This window comes from Helianthus annuus, chromosome 9 (genome assembly GCF_002127325.2).
Source record: "Helianthus annuus cultivar XRQ/B chromosome 9, HanXRQr2.0-SUNRISE, whole genome shotgun sequence".
NCBI lineage: Eukaryota > Viridiplantae > Streptophyta > Magnoliopsida > Asterales > Asteraceae > Helianthus > Helianthus annuus.
Genome location: NC_035441.2, coordinates 188,474,178 through 188,495,057, shown reverse-complemented (window position 1 = coordinate 188,495,057; position 20,880 = coordinate 188,474,178). Strand labels below are relative to the sequence as shown.

The 20,880-nt window shown below is 34.6% G+C and overlaps 1 protein-coding gene across 1 annotated transcript; it reads left to right on the top strand.

Moving 5' to 3' along the window:
* The first annotated feature begins 3,214 nt into the window (after positions 1-3,214).
* On the top strand, positions 3,215-17,879 carry LOC110880268 (exportin-T). The gene is made up of 15 exons (XM_022128850.2): positions 3,215-5,343; positions 5,425-5,514; positions 5,588-5,677; positions 5,796-5,900; positions 6,001-6,060; positions 6,289-6,351; positions 13,203-13,298; positions 14,675-14,839; positions 14,914-15,087; positions 15,618-15,674; positions 15,758-15,856; positions 16,883-17,029; positions 17,127-17,296; positions 17,383-17,430; positions 17,569-17,879. Exons 1-13 carry the CDS (start codon positions 3,616-3,618, stop codon positions 17,214-17,216), a joined length of 2,964 nt encoding a protein of 987 aa, XP_021984542.1. The 5' UTR covers positions 3,215-3,615; the 3' UTR covers positions 17,217-17,296; positions 17,383-17,430; positions 17,569-17,879.
* Positions 17,880-20,880: the final 3,001 nt, after the last annotated feature.

Here is a 20,880-nt window from a genome sequence, read left to right as displayed (position 1 = left end):
TAGCCTAACTAAAGCGTATAATTAACAATAAAGACCATACCACAAAGATTTATAATTGAAAAAGTTCTTGGAGTTTGAGTTAGTTATATATATTCGAACAAGACAAAATCTTATATAAGATTAACATGAATTTATCGCATTCATTTAAATCAAACACTACGTGTTTTTCTTAACATAAGTCACTCAATGGTATGCTGGATATAACTGAATTGTACCTGACCCATGCCGGGTTAGATATCGGGCTACAAAGGCAACAATTGTGAATTGTGTCCTTGTCTATAAAGGCCTTTGTTGGTAATATCAGATTTATTAACGGATTTTGGTGATATTGAATTAACTTGTCAATCGAGTTGATCTTATTAAAAATACACGACTTAGAAGATGCGAAAGTGCAGACTCGTTTTATTTTAATACGATGGGGTATTTTATTGGTTATATATAATTTACATTTAGTTTTGGGCCTGTATTTTTAATTGATGATGGACCTATTATTTAGTTAGGTTTTCTTCAATTAAATGAATTTGTCATTGGGGCTTTACAGTATTTGGGCCATAGATCAGATTACATCATGAATTGATCTGATTGCTTATGCTTATATCGATTAGTGGTGGTATTGTTTTACAATAGTCTGTAACAGATTGGGCCTATAGGTTAATTGAAAATGGTCAAGATGAATTAAAACCTAAAACCGTTATGTGGGGATATGTAAGTAATAAAGAAAGAAACGACGCACATAGATGCTCAGTTGTTTTAAGTTTTGAATAATTATGGTTAGCGGTTAGCATTTAGCACGTCATCGTTTTCATATAACATAAGACAAACATGTTTAAGTTTTTCAAGAAAATATGAAAAAGGCAAAACATATAGATGCTCAGTTGCTCACGTCTATTTAATTTGATGTTATATAAAACACAACCTAGATCCTTACACTTCTACATTCCCTTAATACCCCTTTATTACCAAACTTTTTTTTTTTTGCTTTATCAAGCAAGCTCTGCGAGCAAGAAAAAAGTCCATTAATATTTTTAGACCATTTTAGAATTAAAAAGTCAACATACGAAAACTTGATGCCCAAGTTAACATTGTGTGCAAGTAACCATATTCCATGTCACATCACAATCTATGAACTTGACACCCAAGTTAACATTGTTTGCAACTTTCCGAATTCCACGTCTTTCCATCTCAAAAGACATGTCTTTACTTTTGAACCACTCGTGATGAATTATTAATTAGTTTGGTAAAGTCATACACATATCCTAATAGCTTTTATTTACAAGCAAAGAACTTTTGAAACCAATAACAACTTTTATTTACAAGCAAAAACTTTTGAAACCAAAGATCCCAAGACCCAAATCTCATATTGTTGCTTACTGCCTTGTAGTTTAGTGGTACCGACGGTTGCCAAACACAAATATGGTGTAAGTTCAAATTCTTGTAGGTACAAGCAGTGGCGGATTCAGGATTTTTTTCCTATGGGTTCCCTTTTTTCAGTAGTCAAATTTCTCAACATCAAACGTTAAAATTTCGGGTCGTTTTGGGTTAAATTTCTCACAACCAAAAATTTCGGGTCGGGTCAGATCACATCAATCAATCAATCAAAACAGGTTGGGTAAAGTTGGTCACATATTGATTCAAAAACTAAAAGTGCAAAATAGAGACTTTCATTGTTTTAACTAGACGTAGTGTTTGAGTTGAAATTCAAGCCTGCTTATGTTTCAAAAGTGCATATATCCTATTATTATGTATAGTATAAGAACACTAATAGCTTGTGTTTTGAGTTTGTGGGTTGATCTTATGTAAATTATGTACTAGCTATTTGGATGTTGATACTGACTTTTCTACTACTGTATTAACTGTTTAAGTTGCATGCCATTAACTGTTTAAAACACCACACACTAACTATTAACTAACCATAATATGGGTCTGACAATTTAAAAAACAGAAAGAAAAAAGCAATATATAGCAATGTGGGAATCGAACTTGTGATCTCCAAGTTTAAAAGGGCGCCTCGAACCAGTTCTACAGCACACACATTTGTGATATGGGTTCACTCACAATTTATTTATGGGTTCCTTTTGATTTTTTATGTAGGTTTTCACTAAAAATTACAAACCGAATGGGTTCCTGGGAACCCGTTCTTTTAACATAGATCCGCCCCTGGGTACAAGTTGATTGGGTGATATTTAGGAATAAATATGTTGGTACAAGACAATTTAATATTGTTACTTTTGTATGGACATAACAATCTCTAATGGTCTAATAACAAACATGCGTGGTATGCTTTTCTTTACAAACAAAAACTTTTAAAACCAATGTTAAACATTACTTTCTCATATTGTTACTTGCATAATGACATAACAATCTCTAATAGTCTCATAGATTTTAGGTACGCATTTTTTTTTCGTATCATGACCAAACATTAAAAAGGGTAAGCAACCATAAATATAAATAATAAGACGCTATAGTATATGATCCAAGTATATTGTCCAACCCGTTCAAATATATGCGACGGACTCGTGGATTAGGAAGTCTATACAAGTGATATAAATATGAAACACAGGAAAATAAAACAACAAATCTCAACTAGATGTTAGGATATGTGTTATACTAACCCCTCATCTCTCACCATCACCTCATAATGTCATGTCACCAACTCCTTCATCCTTCACCACCATCACATAACCTGTGTTGTGTTATACCCATGTCACATCTTTCGCCCTCTTTTTTCTATCTTTATTTATTTATTTATTTATTATTATATATAGAGAGGAAGAAGGGATAGAAACTGAAAGTAGATCAAGGATAAACGAGAGGTTGGGTTCCCTCTCACCACGAAAACATGAGGGGTGTGGGTGTGGGGGCCGTGGTGTTTCCGATCTCCCCGTGATGACGTGGCAACTCCTCACACTCTCTCTTGTAACCATAATATATAATTTTTATAGGATAACGTAACCATAACACATAATTTTTATAGGATAACTTAATAAAAACATTTATTAATAAAACCTTGATTATTTTTTATATCAAGATGAAAACAAAATCCATAAAATATTACATATTCATTGTCATAATATACTCCTTAATTAGCCAGATTTAAAGAAAATCTCGAAGATAAATAAGATTCACAAACTCCAAGCCAAGCAAAGCAAAGCAAAGATATGTGACAAAACCTCAAAAGTCATGCCCTATAAATAAATAAATATATGGGTTTATGGGTGGCGGTGTATTTAGCCGAATAAAACCCCCCATTCTTATTTTCTTCTTCACTCACAAACCCCAAAACTCGTTAAAAATCACCCCAAATCTTTAACCCCTCTCTCTCTATTCCTGTCACTTGTTCAATCTCAAACCCTAGACGCCGAAAAAAAACCATTTATTTGTTGTTTTTTTATTCCATTCTATCATCTCTGTAGAGAAACCCTAGTTTCTGTGTCCCAAGATCGGTCGGTTTTGCTATCGAAAAGGTAATCTAGGTTTCACTTATTTAATTCATTCGATTCGTTAAAGTCTGTTGATTTACATTCAGAGCCGTGTAAGGAGTCTGAGGTTTTGCGTTAGGGTTTATCATCATCATCATCATTATTATTAGATTGTTAGATTGTTGAAGTTGTACGAATGGATGATCTGGAAAAGGCGATACTTATCATCTTCGATGAATCGGGGACTGTTACATCGGTATTGAAATCACAAGCAGGTGCATTTTGTCAACAAATCAAAGACAGTCCATCAATCTGTAGCATATGTATCGAACGTTTGTGTTTTTCAAAGCTTGTGCAAGTTCAGTTTTGGTGCTTACAATGTTTGCACGAAGTCGTGCGTGCTCGGTACTCTGGAATGAGTACCGAAGAGAAGAATTTCGTTAGGAAATCGGTGTTTTCGATGGCGTGTTATGAAACAGTTGATAGTAATGCTAATTCGGTTAAGGTTTTGGATAGTCCGCCTTACGTTAGGAATAAGCTGGCTCAGATATTGGTTACTCTGATCTATTATGAGTATCCGGAGGTCTGGTCGTCGGTTTTTCTTGATTTTATCCCAAATTTGAACAAAGGTGGTGCGGTGATCGATATGTTTTGTCGTGTTTTAAATGCTTTGGATGATGAATTGATTAGTCAGGACTATCCACGGGCTCCGGAAGAGGGTGTTATATCTGGGAAAATTAAGGATGCGATGAGACTGCAGTGTGTTGGTCAAATTGTTCATGCCTGGTATGACATTGTGTCTTTGTATAAGAATTCGGATTCTGAACTATGTGCGTTTGTTTTAGATACAATGCGGAGATACATTTCTTGGATTGAAATCGGTTTAATTGCAAACAATACTTTTCTCCCACTGTTATTTGAACTAATGTTGGTAGAAGGATTGCCGGATCAACTAAGATGTGCTGCATCCGGTTGTGTTCTTGCTGTGGTTTCCAAACGTATGGACCCACAAGCGAAACTAACCCTTCTACAAAACCTTCAAATAAGTCGGGTTTTTGGGTTAGTAGCCGCTGATGGTGACTCTGAGTTTGTATCGGGGTTAGCCTCTTTACTTACAGGCTACGCGTCTGAGCTTTTAGATTGTGTAAAGAATATTAAGAATGGAGATCTCAAGCGGGCTTCGGTTGATCTTCTAAACGAAGTTTTGCCATCCGTTTTTTACATAATGCAGAACTGTGAAATCGACACAACTTTTAGCATTGTGCAGTTTCTTTCCGGATACGTTGCCACTATGAAAACCCCTTCTCCGTTGACCGAAAGTCAACTTTACCACGTGGGTCAAATATTAGAGGTGATCCGAATGCAAATCAGATATGATCCGATGTACCGCGATAATCTTGATGTGCTGGATAAAGTAGGAAAAGAAGAGGAAGATAGGATGGCGGAGCATAGAAAAGATCTGCTTGTGTTGCTACGTAGTGTAGGCCGAGTAGCACCAGATGTAACACAAATATTCATAAGAAACTCGCTATCAAGTGCTGTGGGGTCCTCTCTTGATGTTAACGTTGAAGAAGTCGAGGCTGCTTTGTCTTTATTCTATGCATATGGGGAATCTTTAAGTGAAGAAGCAATGAAAACGGGTAGCGGGATCTTAAGAGAACTCGTACCGATGCTTCTATCAACAAAATTTCCTTGCCATTCTAACCGGCTGGTTGCATTGGTGTATCTTGATACAATAACAAGATACATGAAGTTCGTCCTTGAAAACAATCAATACATTCCTTTGGTTTTAGCTGCGTTTCTTGATGATCGAGGTATACACCATTCAAATGTGAAAGTGAGTCGAAGAGCAAGTTATCTTTTTATGAGGGTTGTGAAACTTCTCAAATCAAAGCTTGTCCCGTTCATAGAAACAATTTTGCAGGTAATGAAATATTTGTGTGGCCTCTACATACATTATTCGTATAGTTAATTCTAAACGATATGGTACATGTCTTTTGTGCAGAGTCTGCACGATACAGTTTCTCAGTTCACAAATATGGATTATGCTTCAAAGGAACTTTCTGGATCTGAAGATGGTAGTCACATTTTTGAGGTAACTGTGGTGGTCCCTTTTTCATTTTATGTTTCTACAACTTTTTTATTTATTTATTTATTTTTTTTTATAGGCAATTGGTTTGTTAATTGGAATGGAAGATGTGCCACTAGAAAAGCAATCAGAGTATCTGTCATCTCTACTTACTCCTCTTTGTCAACAGGTTAAAGCTTTACTCTTTCTTCTTATGATACATAAAACCAATTTATGCAATAACGATGTATAACTTGATTTTTATTTGAATTATATAATCATAATGCGCGTATGGTGTAATGAGTTAGGTTGAGATATTGATTGCGGGCTCTAGAATTCAAAACTCAGAAGATTCACCATCAAAAGTTGCCAATATTCAACAAATCATTATGGCCATTAATGCACTTAGCAAGGTTTTATTATCCAGCAAATTATCATACTCTTACATACTTTTATTTCATATTAGTTATTTTGTGACTTTTTGTAACTTAATCCTTTCCCGCATCTTCACAGGGGTTTAGTGAGCGCCTTGTAACTGCTAGTCGCCCTGCCATTGGCCTCATGTTTAAGCAGGTTCGTAATCATGTCTATTTGTCATTTCACACATTTAAATTATAATTTTGCAGCTAAAGTTTTCTTGTTGGTATATTGCATTGTCGCTTCAAACGCCGTTTAATTTTTCTCCTGATGGAAAATTGAAATTTTATATCCATGTATTTTATCGTTGATTCACATGATCTAGTTAATGCTAATCTTTTGTTTTAAACTGCAATTTTCATAATGTGTTGTTTTCTGTTGCAGACACTTGATGTGCTTCTACAAATCCTCATAATTTTCCCCAAAGTAGAAACCTTGCGTTCAAAGGTACAGTAGAGATTTTTTTAGTTATTTAATTATTTTGTTTAGAGTAAATGTAACACCCCAACCCAGAACGGACTGGCATGTCACTATTACAGATATCAAAAACCAAAGAGTTTCAATGAACGATAGAAACCAAGAAACAAGAGTCTCGAATCCACCAGAAAACCTAAGTCTTATATTATTCAATTACTGAAATAAAAAGAAAACGAAAAACTTTAATAAGTTGAACTTCAAATTCCTCTCACTCATCCCTGTTTCCCCCGATTACCTGTAAACACATAAGACAAACACAAGAAAGAAAATACGGCTGAGCCAAAAAGTTGCCCAGTAACGGAGAAATCAACAGTAAAAGTAAGACAGACATGCGGACAGAAACATGAACGGTACTGACGTTAAACAAGTCTAGATTTAGGCACTGAATCAGATACTTATATAACTTGAATCCCAAAACTTATACTGAACAGATAACAGATACTGAACATAATCTGATGCATATAACATATCATAACATAACAGAGACAAGACATACGTGACAACATATAACAACATGTAATAATAAACAAGTCACGTAATATAGAAGCACCCACGAGCCTAAACAGAGGCATGCATGGCTATAGTCCATGCGCCGAGATGGTGCGTGTAGGCGCACACACATTATTCCATCTCAACAGGAGTCAGGAGTCAGGAGTCAGGAGTCAGAGCTAAGATCGATCTATTCGCCTCTAGGGGCCATGTGCTACACAAGCACAAACTAGAAACGCCGTGAACTTTAGTTACGCACCGTCACGATGAGTGCCATGTCGTTGACGCCCCAACGACAAGTAACTTATAATTGCTCGGGTGACAGAGTACAAAGCGTATCAGAAATAAAAGTATCTTGACATAAGTCTAAAAGGAACATGCAACAATGAGCACAAGGTCTAAGGTCTATTGCATGCTACAATATATACTAGTCTTATAACAATACGAAACAGAGACAAGTAGCGAAAACATCCGTACTACAAAGTAACGGACTTGAATAAAATACTATAATGAAAAGAAAACAGAATCCGTACCAACGGGTAACGAAAATATAAAAGTATACTACGATGAAAAGAAAACAGAATCCGTACCTTATTAGCAAGCAAAGCAAAACCAATTAATCAAGTCAATCTCGAAAAATCAAGAACCTATAATCCCGTTACGTCGCAAATCAGTTTTATGAATATTTATTTACGTTAGATGATTCGTTCGCTAAGAGATTCCCGGCATAAAAAAAAACTTATTCGAATGTCAAAGATTAATATCTGTTCAAAATCTACAATACATGTATACTATCACCCAACCTTTATTAAATTTCTATCATGGATTTATATGTTTACCGAACAAAACTGTGTCGTCATCCAATTAAAATAATATGGTCTTAAATTTATAAAACATATTCATTAAATTTCTAAAATCAAGTTTGTAAAAATAATATATTAACATACCTAATTTATTAAGGTTCATATATATTTCCAAAGCCTTTAGTGACAAAGTATGACAACATAAAGAAACCCATGGATGTCATCTTTGAGGACCAGGCATGGTATGTAAAGCAAAATTCAAATTAAGAAAACCCATGCATGTCATCTTTGAAGGTCAAATACTGTAACCAAAATCAAACCCACTTCTTACCATTTTTTTTTTACAAAACTGAAACGTAAATATGTGCTTTTCTCTTGCAAATTCCTATATTATTCGGTTAAACCTTTGATTTGGAAGTTATAATTGCCGGAAAAATCAAAACGAAACTAAAACTCGTACGTATATATCTGAGTCCGAAGAGGGTCTGATTTAGTACCTTGATTGCCCAACGGAGATGAACGGAAGATGCGGTGCGGTTACAGAGATAACAAAGAAAACCCGACGAAACAGTTCAATGGCGGCTGAGTGGTAGAGTTAAACGGTGTGTCACGCTGGCTGTCAAAGTTACTGATCGCCGATTGGAGAACTTTGAGTGACCGAACTGGTAGTGTCGGACATATGAGTGGCGCGACAGAAACTCCAGCGAACAAAGGAGGCCATGGCAGAATGCGACGACGGCCCGAATAGTCGTTGATGGTGATGGCGATTGCGATGCTTATCCCGGCTACCTGTGGTGGAGGTGTGGCGCAACGGAAAAACTCGAGACCCACAATAGCGGTTTCAGTTAGGGGTTTGAAGGGTTTAAAAGGATTGATATGATCATTTAAACGAACGAGTGATCATCGGTTCGTTAGCGATAGATTTTTAAGATGCTAAAGTTTCGTTCAGGATTTATCAACTTGAACTAGATGAACAAGAAAGTCAAAACTTGTTTTATCAATTTCTTTTTTCTTTTCATCTATACCATGCACACATATATATAATTAAAAAGGTCAACACGTCATGTTAATTTATAAGTATATTTCAAAATAATTTAAGATAATTAAACATTATTTTTTTTTGTTATGATCGTATAAGAATTAAAAATGATAAAAACATATATACACACTTAATTATCAAAAGTTTTAGATAAATAGGGGGTGTTTGGGGTTGAGTTTTGAAAATAGATTATGCGTTTTGAATAATCAGAATCAGATAATTAGCTGTAACAAAACGTGCTGCAGAAAGATAGTGTTTGGATTTGATTATGTTGTTTGATATCACAATAATCAGATAATCAACATTGTTTGGATTTGATTATGTTGTTTGATATCACAATAATCAGATAATTAACTATTTGAGTGTTTGGCAAGTATATATATTTCAAAAAAATAAATAAGTGAAAACGTAAATAATCAGTTTTTGGATTATCACGTTTTCCTGCAGCAAGGGGTGACCTACTTATGGATTATCACGTTTTGAACTCTACAAAACGTAAAAAATCACTTTTTATTAATTTTTTACCAAACACTCAAAATAGATTTTTTTGCGATTTCAAAACACAATAATCAAATAATCAGGTTGAAAACGCAATCCCAAACACCCCCATAATCTAAGAATTGATTATCAAATTCTATGTAGAATTTTAATTCGTTTTGTTATAAAAAAAATAACTTTTATTTACGAATATTACAATTTTACCCACTAAAAAAAATTTCGTCCTCGAAATTGTTAAGCATAAATGACACACATATATCAACATAACGGATACATAACAAACATAATAGATTTAGATACAAAATATGGTACTTTATTAATACTGAACTTTTAAGGTGACAAGTAAACGAGTACTAACTCGGACCGAAATTCATATGAGATCGGACAAAGATATCAAACATATGAAATATAAGAGTACTAAGACATAAGTGGATTCGGATAGACATCAATCTACATAACAGGAATCTAAAAGCGCACATATGTACCTATAATTCACGATTACGTTCATGACCGTAATTGTCAATTATCTTACAACCGTGCCCTAATTGTCCCCCCGCCATGCATCTCAATGACCTATTCAAATTGTAAGGAAAGGAATACTAACGATAAGGAAAACATGGTCAATTGTTATAATTTTAAGACATAACAAAAAGATAACAAACGTAGAAGAGTTTATCTTGATAAACGTAAAACTGATGTGGAACAGGAGACAAAACAAAACAAAAGAAAACAAAACAAAACAAACACTGATACAGACACTTAAAACATGTGTTGACAAATATAAAGCTAAACACATAATCTACAATCTAAATCTAAAACAAACATGGCACTAAGACAAATAACAACCCAAAACCAATGCGGATACCGTATCAAATAGTTATACCCGATACATAAACAAAATCAGATAGTGAACATGATCATAAGCAGATCTAGTAGTGATTGACAAAAGAAACGCCTTAATCAGATAGACACAAAGACGACAAACTAATGAGTAAGAAGATTGATTGAAAGTCGAAATCCTAACCCAACGTCTACCCATTAACTCACAGGTTGTTTTTAAGGTTTAACTTTTCTACAGGAAAGAGCCTTGGCTCTGATACCATAACTGTAACACCCCAACCCAGAACGGACTGGCATGTCACTATTACAGATATCAAAAACCAAAGAGTTTCAATGAACGATAGAAACCAAGAAACAAGAGTCTCGAATCCACCAGAAAACCTAAGTCTTATATTATTCAATTACTGAAATAAAAAGAAAACGAAAAACTTTAATAAGTTGAACTTCAAATTCCTCTCACTCATCCCTGTTTCCCCCGATTACCTGTAAACACATAAGACAAACACAAGAAAGAAAATACGGCTGAGCCAAAAAGTTGCCCAGTAACGGAGAAATCAACAGTAAAAGTAAGACAGACATGCGGACAGAAACATGAACGGTACTGACGTTAAACAAGTCTAGATTTAGGCACTGAATCAGATACTTATATAACTTGAATCCCAAAACTTATACTGAACAGATAACAGATACTGAACATAATCTGATGCATATAACATATCATAACATAACAGAGACAAGACATACGTGACAACATATAACAACATGTAATAATAAACAAGTCACGTAATATAGAAGCACCCACGAGCCTAAACAGAGGCATGCATGGCTATAGTCCATGCGCCGAGATGGTGCGTGTAGGCGCACACACATTATTCCATCTCAACAGGAGTCAGGAGTCAGGAGTCAGGAGTCAGAGCTAAGATCGATCTATTCGCCTCTAGGGGCCATGTGCTACACAAGCACAAACTAGAAACGCCGTGAACTTTAGTTACGCACCGTCACGATGAGTGCCATGTCGTTGACGCCCCAACGACAAGTAACTTATAATTGCTCGGGTGACAGAGTACAAAGCGTATCAGAAATAAAAGTATCTTGACATAAGTCTAAAAGGAACATGCAACAATGAGCACAAGGTCTAAGGTCTATTGCATGCTACAATATATACTAGTCTTATAACAATACGAAACAGAGACAAGTAGCGAAAACATCCGTACTACAAAGTAACGGACTTGAATAAAATACTATAATGAAAAGAAAACAGAATCCGTACCAACGGGTAACGAAAATATAAAAGTATACTACGATGAAAAGAAAACAGAATCCGTACCTTCTTAGCAAGCAAAGCAAAACCAATTAATCAAGTCAATCTCGAAAAATCAAGAACCTATAATCCCGTTACGTCGCAAATCAGTTTTATGAATATTTATTTACGTTAGATGATTCGTTCGCTAAGAGATTCCCGGCATAAAAAAAAACTTATTCGAATGTCAAAGATTAATATCTGTTCAAAATCTACAATACATGTATACTATCACCCAACCTTTATTAAATTTCTATCATGGATTTATATGTTTACCGAACAAAACTGTGTCGTCATCCAATTAAAATAATATGGTCTTAAATTTATAAAACATATTCATTAAATTTCTAAAATCAAGTTTGTAAAAATAATATATTAACATACCTAATTTATTAAGGTTCATATATATTTCCAAAGCCTTTAGTGACAAAGTATGACAACATAAAGAAACCCATGGATGTCATCTTTGAGGACCAGGCATGGTATGTAAAGCAAAATTCAAATTAAGAAAACCCATGCATGTCATCTTTGAAGGTCAAATACTGTAACCAAAATCAAACCCACTTCTTACCATTTTTTTTTTACAAAACTGAAACGTAAATATGTGCTTTTCTCTTGCAAATTCCTATATTATTCGGTTAAACCTTTGATTTGGAAGTTATAATTGCCGGAAAAATCAAAACGAAACTAAAACTCGTACGTATATATCTGAGTCCGAAGAGGGTCTGATTTAGTACCTTGATTGCCCAACGGAGATGAACGGAAGATGCGGTGCGGTTACAGAGATAACAAAGAAAACCCGACGAAACAGTTCAATGGCGGCTGAGTGGTAGAGTTAAACGGTGTGTCACGCTGGCTGTCAAAGTTACTGATCGCCGATTGGAGAACTTTGAGTGACCGAACTGGTAGTGTCGGACATATGAGTGGCGCGACAGAAACTCCAGCGAACAAAGGAGGCCATGGCAGAATGCGACGACGGACCGAATAGTCGTTGATGGTGATGGCGATTGCGATGCTTATCCCGGCTACCTGTGGTGGAGGTGTGGCGCAACGGAAAAACTCGAGACCCTCAATAGCGGTTTCAGTTAGGGGTTTGAAGGGTTTAAAAGGATTGATATGATCATTTAAACGAACGAGTGATCATCGGTTCGTTAGCGATAGATTTTTAAGATGCTAAAGTTTCGTTCAGGATTTATCAACTTGAACTAGATGAACAAGAAAGTCAAAACTTGTTTTATCAATTTCTTTTTTCTTTTCATCTATACCATGCACACATATATATAATTAAAAAGGTCAACACGTCATGTTAATTTATAAGTATATTTCAAAATAATTTAAGATAATTAAACATTATTTTTTTTTGTTATGATCGTATAAGAATTAAAAATGATAAAAACATATATACACACTTAATTATCAAAAGTTTTAGATAAATAATCTAAGAATTGATTATCAAATTCTATGTAGAATTTTAATTCGTTTTGTTATAAAAAAATAACTTTTATTTACGAATATTACAGTAAACCACAGGAAATTTATTTATGGTTTCATGAAAATTATGGGTGTTGTTCTTTTTGCATTAAAATGCATCGATAGTCCTTACTTTTGAAACTTGTTACACAAACAGTCCTTTATTTGTAGCTATATAATGACAATCCAAATAAAGGGCTGTTACTGTTACAAGTTTCAACAGTAAGTTGTTAAAGTAGAAAGGACGAACTCTGTAATTTTCATGAAACTAAAAGGACTATTCGGTATAATTTACCCTTTTGTTGATTGTTGTTATTTTTTATTTTGTGTGTATATTTCTAGTTTGTTTCTATAATCTGATTGCTTACCCTTTTTCGCTCAGGTTACTGCATTTATTCACAGGATGGTGGAGACTTTAGGATCATCCGTATTCCCTTATCTCCCAAAGGCTTTGGAACAGTTACTTGCTGAAAGTGAGGTATTAATATTTAATAATGTACCTGCCTTTAAAATTTTCATTCATGAACTATCAGTGTCAGAACTAGAAGGAAAGTTCAGGGGCATCCCTATTTTTTTACCTTACAGACATACAATGTGAATATATTTTTACCATACGTTCATACCATCAAATACACAGTAACAACTAACATTAGTAACTAAACCCTAACTACAATCCAGTTTCGTCCCTTTTGTGCTAGAATACATTTGCTGTGACGGAACTAGACTTTTTATGACTAGGGGGTCACAATGTAACCCTTATATAACACAAAATTATATTCATTTTTTTAAGATGTACTACAACCACTATAACCATATTAAGGTATTAAGTAGAAACTTTAATAAAGTAACTAAATAAGATAAAAACAATAACAAAACAAAATAAACTCATATGTTTTTAAGGTATTAAGTAGAAACTTTAATAAAGTAACTAAATAAGATAAAAACAATAACAAAACAAAATAAACTCATATGTTTTTTAAGAGGCCGGTTATTGTACAAACTGCCTTAACGTACGCTGCGTACGAGATGCAGTATCAACAGCGATTTTTTTTAAACATGCGATTTTGGTTTTTTCAGCAACGTGCGATCTTTGTTTTCTTTCAACATGCGAGATTTCCTTTCTGGGGTTATAACATGCGAACTTGCCATAGCGTACGCTTCGTACGATAAGGCATTTTGTACGATACACTTTTTCATGTTTTTAATACTAAATAAATCAGAGAAAATGCATATGTTCTAATACTAAATCAGAGAAAATTTATGCAATTTACACCTACAAAATGGATATTGATTACACCAACAAAATTGGATATGAATCCTCAAGTAAAGCTGACGGTGTTTCAACTTTTAAGTGCAGGCCCAAACACCATTTCAATAAATAGATATTATTTTATTATGGGCCACAAAATTAACTTTAAAAAGCCCGTATATTAACGAAATAGGGTGCACGGCTTGTTTTAAGTGTCATCATCTTCATCATTCGTCACTGCTGCTACGAAGCTGCCGTCACGCTCACAGTGTCACCCCATCAGAAGAAAATTATGGTCATCTACTCGCATTATCTTCTTCTCTCTTTGTAGTCTGGGGTATCCTAATGTTTGCTTAGGGGGTATCCAATACATAAAACGAAGATTTTTTTTTTTGCACTTCACCATGAAAGTTGAGGGGTATCCCGGGCAACCCCTGGGATACGCATAGATCCGCCCCTGTGAACTATTGTCCTTAATTTTTTATATTAACATATCCATTACGTGTATATCTTATATTGCAATGCTATTTTTTGTTCGTATTGTCACCCTTCATGTATGTTCAGTGTTGGGGATTTTGATTTCTAAAGATGATTTTTTTATGCAGCCAAAGGAACTGGTGGGATTTCTTGTACTATTAAATCAACTTATATGCAAATTCAATACTTCTGTCCAAGATATTTTGGAGAACGTATACCCTGTTATTGGCGGTAGGATATTTAGCATTCTACCAAGGGATACAATTCCATCTGGGCCTGGTAGCAACACCGAGGTATATAATATTCCAATGCGTACTTCCATTTAATCCCATGACACAACTTAATAAGGATTATACATTTGTTTTAGGAAATCCGTGAATTACAAGAGCTTCAACGAACATTCTATACTTTCCTTCATGTGATGGCAACACATGATTTGTCTTCAGTGTTTCTTTCTCCTAAAAGTCAAGGCTACTTGGATTCAATGATGCAGTTACTGCTCTTCACTTCTTGTAATCACAAGGATCTTGTTGTTAGAAAGGTAATCATTTTTATATATATTAGCAATAACCTTTTGTGGGGCGTGTATCCTTGGTTTAAAAAAGCGCGAGGCGCTCCGAAGCGTTTTGGTTCCAAAAGCTTTAAGCGAAGCTTCAAGCGCGAAGTGAGAGCTTCACGTATACGAAGCGCTCAAAATAAAAAAAAATATTGTCGAAATAGTCTTTAATCAATAATCATCATAATCAAGTAAAGATAGCGGCTGATTATTAGGGTAAAGAAGTAGGGCCTCATTTAAACCCTATTTAAAGACTATTGGGCCTAAAAAATGGCCCAAATGTGACCTGATTGGGCTGAAGCGTCGCCTCAAACCATGGTCGCTTCGCGCTTAAAGCTCGCCTCAAAACGCTTCACATGTTGTGACGCTTCAGACCAAAAAAAGCGCTATTCCAAACGCTTCATCGCTTCACGCTTAAAGCGCGCTTAAAGCTCGCTTTTTTAAGCCCAGCGTGTATCTCTCGTTTTGAACCTGACATTTGGATCTGATGAATTATTGTTCTGTGTTGTATGTAGGCTTGTGTACAAATATTTATTAGACTGATTAAAGATTGGTGCACTAGGCCAGAAAAGGTAATAATACATTATCTGTATTTGTTTTCGATGCTGGTGATTTATGGTTATATCATGTATCTAAGAATATCAAGCATATACAGGTGCCTGGGTTTCAAACTTTTGTCATCGAAGCCTTTGCGACAAACTGTTGTTTGTACAGTGTGCTTGACAAGTCCTTCGAGTTCCGTGATGCAAATACTGTAAGTTCTATTATTTTTTTTTTGGTTAATTTGTCTGGTTTGGTTGAATTTGTTTTTATTTTTTCTAATACTTTGCTGTGATTCGAGGAAAAAGGAAATTAGACTAAACTTGGTTAACCTTTGCTTCAGTACAATGAAAAAAAAACATGTTGGCCTCGATTGGTAATCAAACTAAAAATAGTATTGACAATACTTTGCACTTCAAAGAAATAGAATCAATACCAATATCCTTATATACGCCAATCCAAGAAGAGTATTACTTGTGTGAATTTTTAATTAATTAATTAATAATTAATATAACAAAAGAGGGTGTCTTAGAAATAGTAGCTAAGACACAACCTCCATTTTTTTGCCATATTTACAACAATGCCAGTCATGTTTTTTTTTTCTTTTTGTGTATTCAACCCTTCAACTTTTCGCGTTGCCATTTACACCCCTTGGGTTTCTAAAAACTTTGTAAAATGTTATTTTGACGCCCTTGAGTTTTACGTGCTTATTTATATGTATGTGGGTCAAATATAAAACGTTTTCGTGCTTATTTTTATGTACGTTTTTTATTGGTCTACGTTTTGTTCTTTTGTTGGTCTATGTTTTGTTCGGAAACGAGTCGGGTCAGATATAATACGTTTTCACTAGGCGGTATAAATTCGAGCTACTATACGTTTCGACTCCGCCGCAACGTGTGGTACCATTTGTTTAACGTATAAAAACACTTTTCTAACGTGCTTATTTTTACATATGTTTCGTTATAAATCCAAGTTGGTTTACGTATCGACGTAAATTTTCTCGATAATGAGTTGGGTCAAATATTTGACTGTATAAGTTTCGAGTTACTTTAAGTTTCGATGTCGCCAAGGGCACGGAATGTTATCACCGCGAACCACATGCAACAAAGCTAAATATCGATAACAGGACATTGCTGTATATGAAGTTTGGTTATCGGGGTTGCGTAAAATGCAAATCTCATGTAAACTAGCTCACCTTATTGGTGCCCAAGAAACATTGTAATTTTGTGAATGTTTGCAGGTTTCTTTGTTTGGAGAAATTGTGCTGGCTCAGAAGGTTATGTATGAGAAACTCGGAAATGATTTTCTCATTAATTTTGTATCAAAAGGTTTTCTTGCTGCACATTGCCCTCAAGAATTAGCAGAGGAATACTGTCAGAAACTGCAGGTACATCTAACATGTTCCTAGATTTGATTCTGAGGTTTAGGTTCTACTTATCTTACATTCCTTGATTGTTAATATGGTTTTGAATGTTGATTTTCAGGGAAACGATATGAAGTCACTGAAGTCATTCTACCAATCTCTTATCGAGAATTTAAGAACACAACAGAATGGTAGTCTTGTTTTCAGATAGCAGTACCTCCTCTGACATTTGAAATTGATTACCAATGCTTCATGTGTTTTTTCTATTTGTCGTGGTTTTGTTCTCAAGAGGTCGGTTTTCATATATTATTTTTATTTTTAAATTTTGTAAATACCCTTATCCATCAGACTGATGATTCCGTTGTTAATACTTGCAGCGTTTTGCCATGTACATAACAAATATCCGGCTCTTCCATTACAGCGAGGTAAGTATCAGGAGAACCATAAATTTGTTATTTATGCATATTCCATCTTATATAATAAAATGATAAATATCCAGCAAATTTAATAAACATGTTAGAACCATAAAATGTATATAATATGTATTAATTTTGGTTGACTAGGTGTAAATTTCCGAAGCAGTTTCTCCATCAACAAATCCGAGATCAGAAGTTTGTGCTATCAACGGTTACGGTGGTCATCTATATTTTCTAGATTAATCCGTTTTGTTAATTGCAAATTGTGTTATGTTCTCAAATCCTTTTTTATGGAGTTGAGGGTGATAAAAATTTTGGGAACAAAGCAATTTTTTTTACTGTTCTACCCCTCACCCATGTGCACAATGAGTAACTGTGCATAGGATCTTCTAGAATATTGTTTGTTGGTTATCAGATTCGGGTTTGCCAATGTGAATGTTTGGGTTATTTTTTCTTGGCATGAGCTTTCTTGTTGTATTCATGGGCCATGGGGAATAAGAACATATTCAAGGCTACTTTTTTAATGTTAAAAGTCACTATTTTTGGTCAAAAAACAATCTGTTCATAATGTGTGGTTTACTGTGTTAACATCATCAATAGTGGGACAAGGTTTACCATCACATCATCCTGTATTCGTGTGTAATGGCTGTCCATCTCTTTTCAAAATTCTTGGAACACCTTTTACATTCTCATATGTAGGCTAGAGAGAGAGAAAAGATTCATATTATCTAGTCTTAACTTGGAGGAGAAGAGATGGAGAGATTTCAATGTCTTAATTTGTTTTGGGTTTCACCGTTCCTTGTTGGTCTGTTTTCTATGTTCTTATATAGAAGTTTGCCGTTTGAAAAACTGAAAATAAAAAAACTCTAAAGAAACCGAAATACCGGACAAATCCTAGAAGTCGGTTCCATACCTGGCCTAGGAGTGGCATGGTTTTAATCTTGTTGACCATTCCGGAAACCGGGTTTGGCCCAATACCTGTTTTGTGCATCTCTAGATCAAGGCCTCTTTTTCTCATTTGCACTCTCACTCTTGACTTCATTGTCAGAGGTGCGGGAGTGCATACTTGTTTGAGTTATAATATACATTGAACAAGTTAGGAGGTGCGGGAGTGTACACTTGTTCGAGTTGTTATAAATCAAAGTGTTTGGGCAGGGGTTTCAAGGGGCAGTGCCTTTGGCAGCTGGGTCTAAGGGGTGGCAGCTATTGACGGGGTCTAAGGGGCAGAGCCTCTTGGCAGTTATAATTTTAAATAATTAAATGGCCTCCTAAATGCCTTTAATTTTTATCTAAAAAAGTATGACAATTTTTGGAAAAATAATTTTCTAAAGCAGTTACCAGGCCTTCATCCCCAAATTCGAAATTAGGGTTCTTGGTCACATTAACTAGTTCATATGAATTTTCAGACACACATACGATTGTTCAATTTCTTGAATTCATAGTTGTATCTGATTTAATTATTCGTGAGAACCATCAAAATAATTTGATCTGGGAGTAATTATCTGCGTTTACAAAATTCCCTAACATTTAAAAACCTTATATATGCACAGTCCTTGGCTTTAAAAAATCCCCCACTCATGAATCATATAAAACATCTGATAGAAACGTAAATTGGAGAAACATTTTATTTAACTCAGAAATACGTAGGAGGTTGTGTTTTGCACACAACCGTCCAAAGTTTTTTAGCATCAGACCATGCGTGTATTTAGAGTTGTAAACAAATTCAATGTATATAACAAACAACAAATTGTAAGAGTTGTATACGAATTCAATGTATATAACAAACAACAAATTATAAGAAAGAGGGTAAAGATAGTATGCGCACAAAATCTAATCATTAAAACATAAATACCGGGAGTTTATTTATTGTGGGAACATAAGCAGCCAAAATGTTGGGCGCCACACGACCGCGTCAACCACCGTGTTTGTTTGATTGAGAGGTATGCGTTGACCCCCTTTTGTTTTAATTAATCTCTCAATTTAATTATTAATTGTATTTCCTTATAACATTCATCAAGGTTTTTGTTTATCAGGATTCTAAACTACCTTTAATTAACCTTTATGAGATTGTATTTCCTTATAATATTCATCAAGGTTTTTGTTTATCTCAGGATTCTAAACTACCTTTAATAATTCATACTTTGGAACTCAATTATAATCTTGAATAGTATTCAAGATTTTAACACGATGAGAAGATGTATGTCTCTTTACGATCTTTATGTACGTTTCAATATCTGTTATTTAAAAATGCATTATCATAATTTTCGTTAACGACAAAAACATTTTTTTTGTAATTGTACTAATTTCTTTACTCGTGTGTCCACAAGTTAATTAAAAAAATGACGGAACACAGTTGACAATTTTATATAAAGATCAGTTAATTATTGTTTAGACATGAATTTAGTTCCTACTTATGAAAGTCGATTTGTATATTATTATGTAGGGTGGAGATATAATAGGAAGTTTGTTTGGCTAGGAAGGCTAGGAAGTGATCTTGACCATCCATTAAGTTCATCAACGGCTAAGATTAAATCAGGGAAATTGAAATGAATAAAAGAGGCACGTGAGTTTGTTCAAGGGCATTATAGTCAATCCAAGCCAATAGTTTCTCTCTCCTCCAATTCCCCTCCATTTTTTAAACGTTAATAACTCTTTCATACGGCATTATTTTTTTATAAAAGTTGCACCAAAAAACGAGCGTTTTTTTATCTTTAAAACGAGTATACTATTGCTATATTTTTAAAAAAATAAATTTAAACCCAGTTGTGTAAAACGCAATAGAAAAACCACCAGTTACGTAAAATGCAATGAAAAAAAAACCTAAAAAATGACATTTTTCTAAAACGCAATGAACAAAAAACACAAAGAAATGACTTATTTGTAAAACGCAATGGCCAGAAAACACAAAGAAATGTCTTATTTCTAAAACGCAATGGACTGAAAACACATAAAAAAGTGTTTTACCTAAAACGCAATGCACAAAAAACATAAAGAAATGTCTTATTTGTAAAACGCAATGGCCAGAAAACACAAAGAAATGTCTCATTTCTAAAACGCAATGACCTAAAAAAACAAAAGAAAGTGTTCTCTGTAAAACGCAATGGACTGAAAACACCTAAAAATGTGTTCTACCTAAAACGCAATGACTAAAAACACTTCAAAAATATGTTTTACCTAAAACGCAATGACTAAAGATACTTAAAAATGTGTTTTTTTCTAAAACGCAATAGCCAGAAAACACATAAAACTCTCTTATTTCTAAAACGCAATGGACACATAAAACTGTTTGTCAACTGTTTGTGAATTGTCTGAATTGTCTACGAATTAATGTCTTCGAAATGAGCCAATTTCTGGAAAATTAGTTTTTCTGATGCGTTTTTAGTACAGGGGCTCTGCCCCTTGGACCCTGCCAGGGGCTGCCGCCCCCGGACCCCCGCCAAGATCGTAAAACGCAATGAC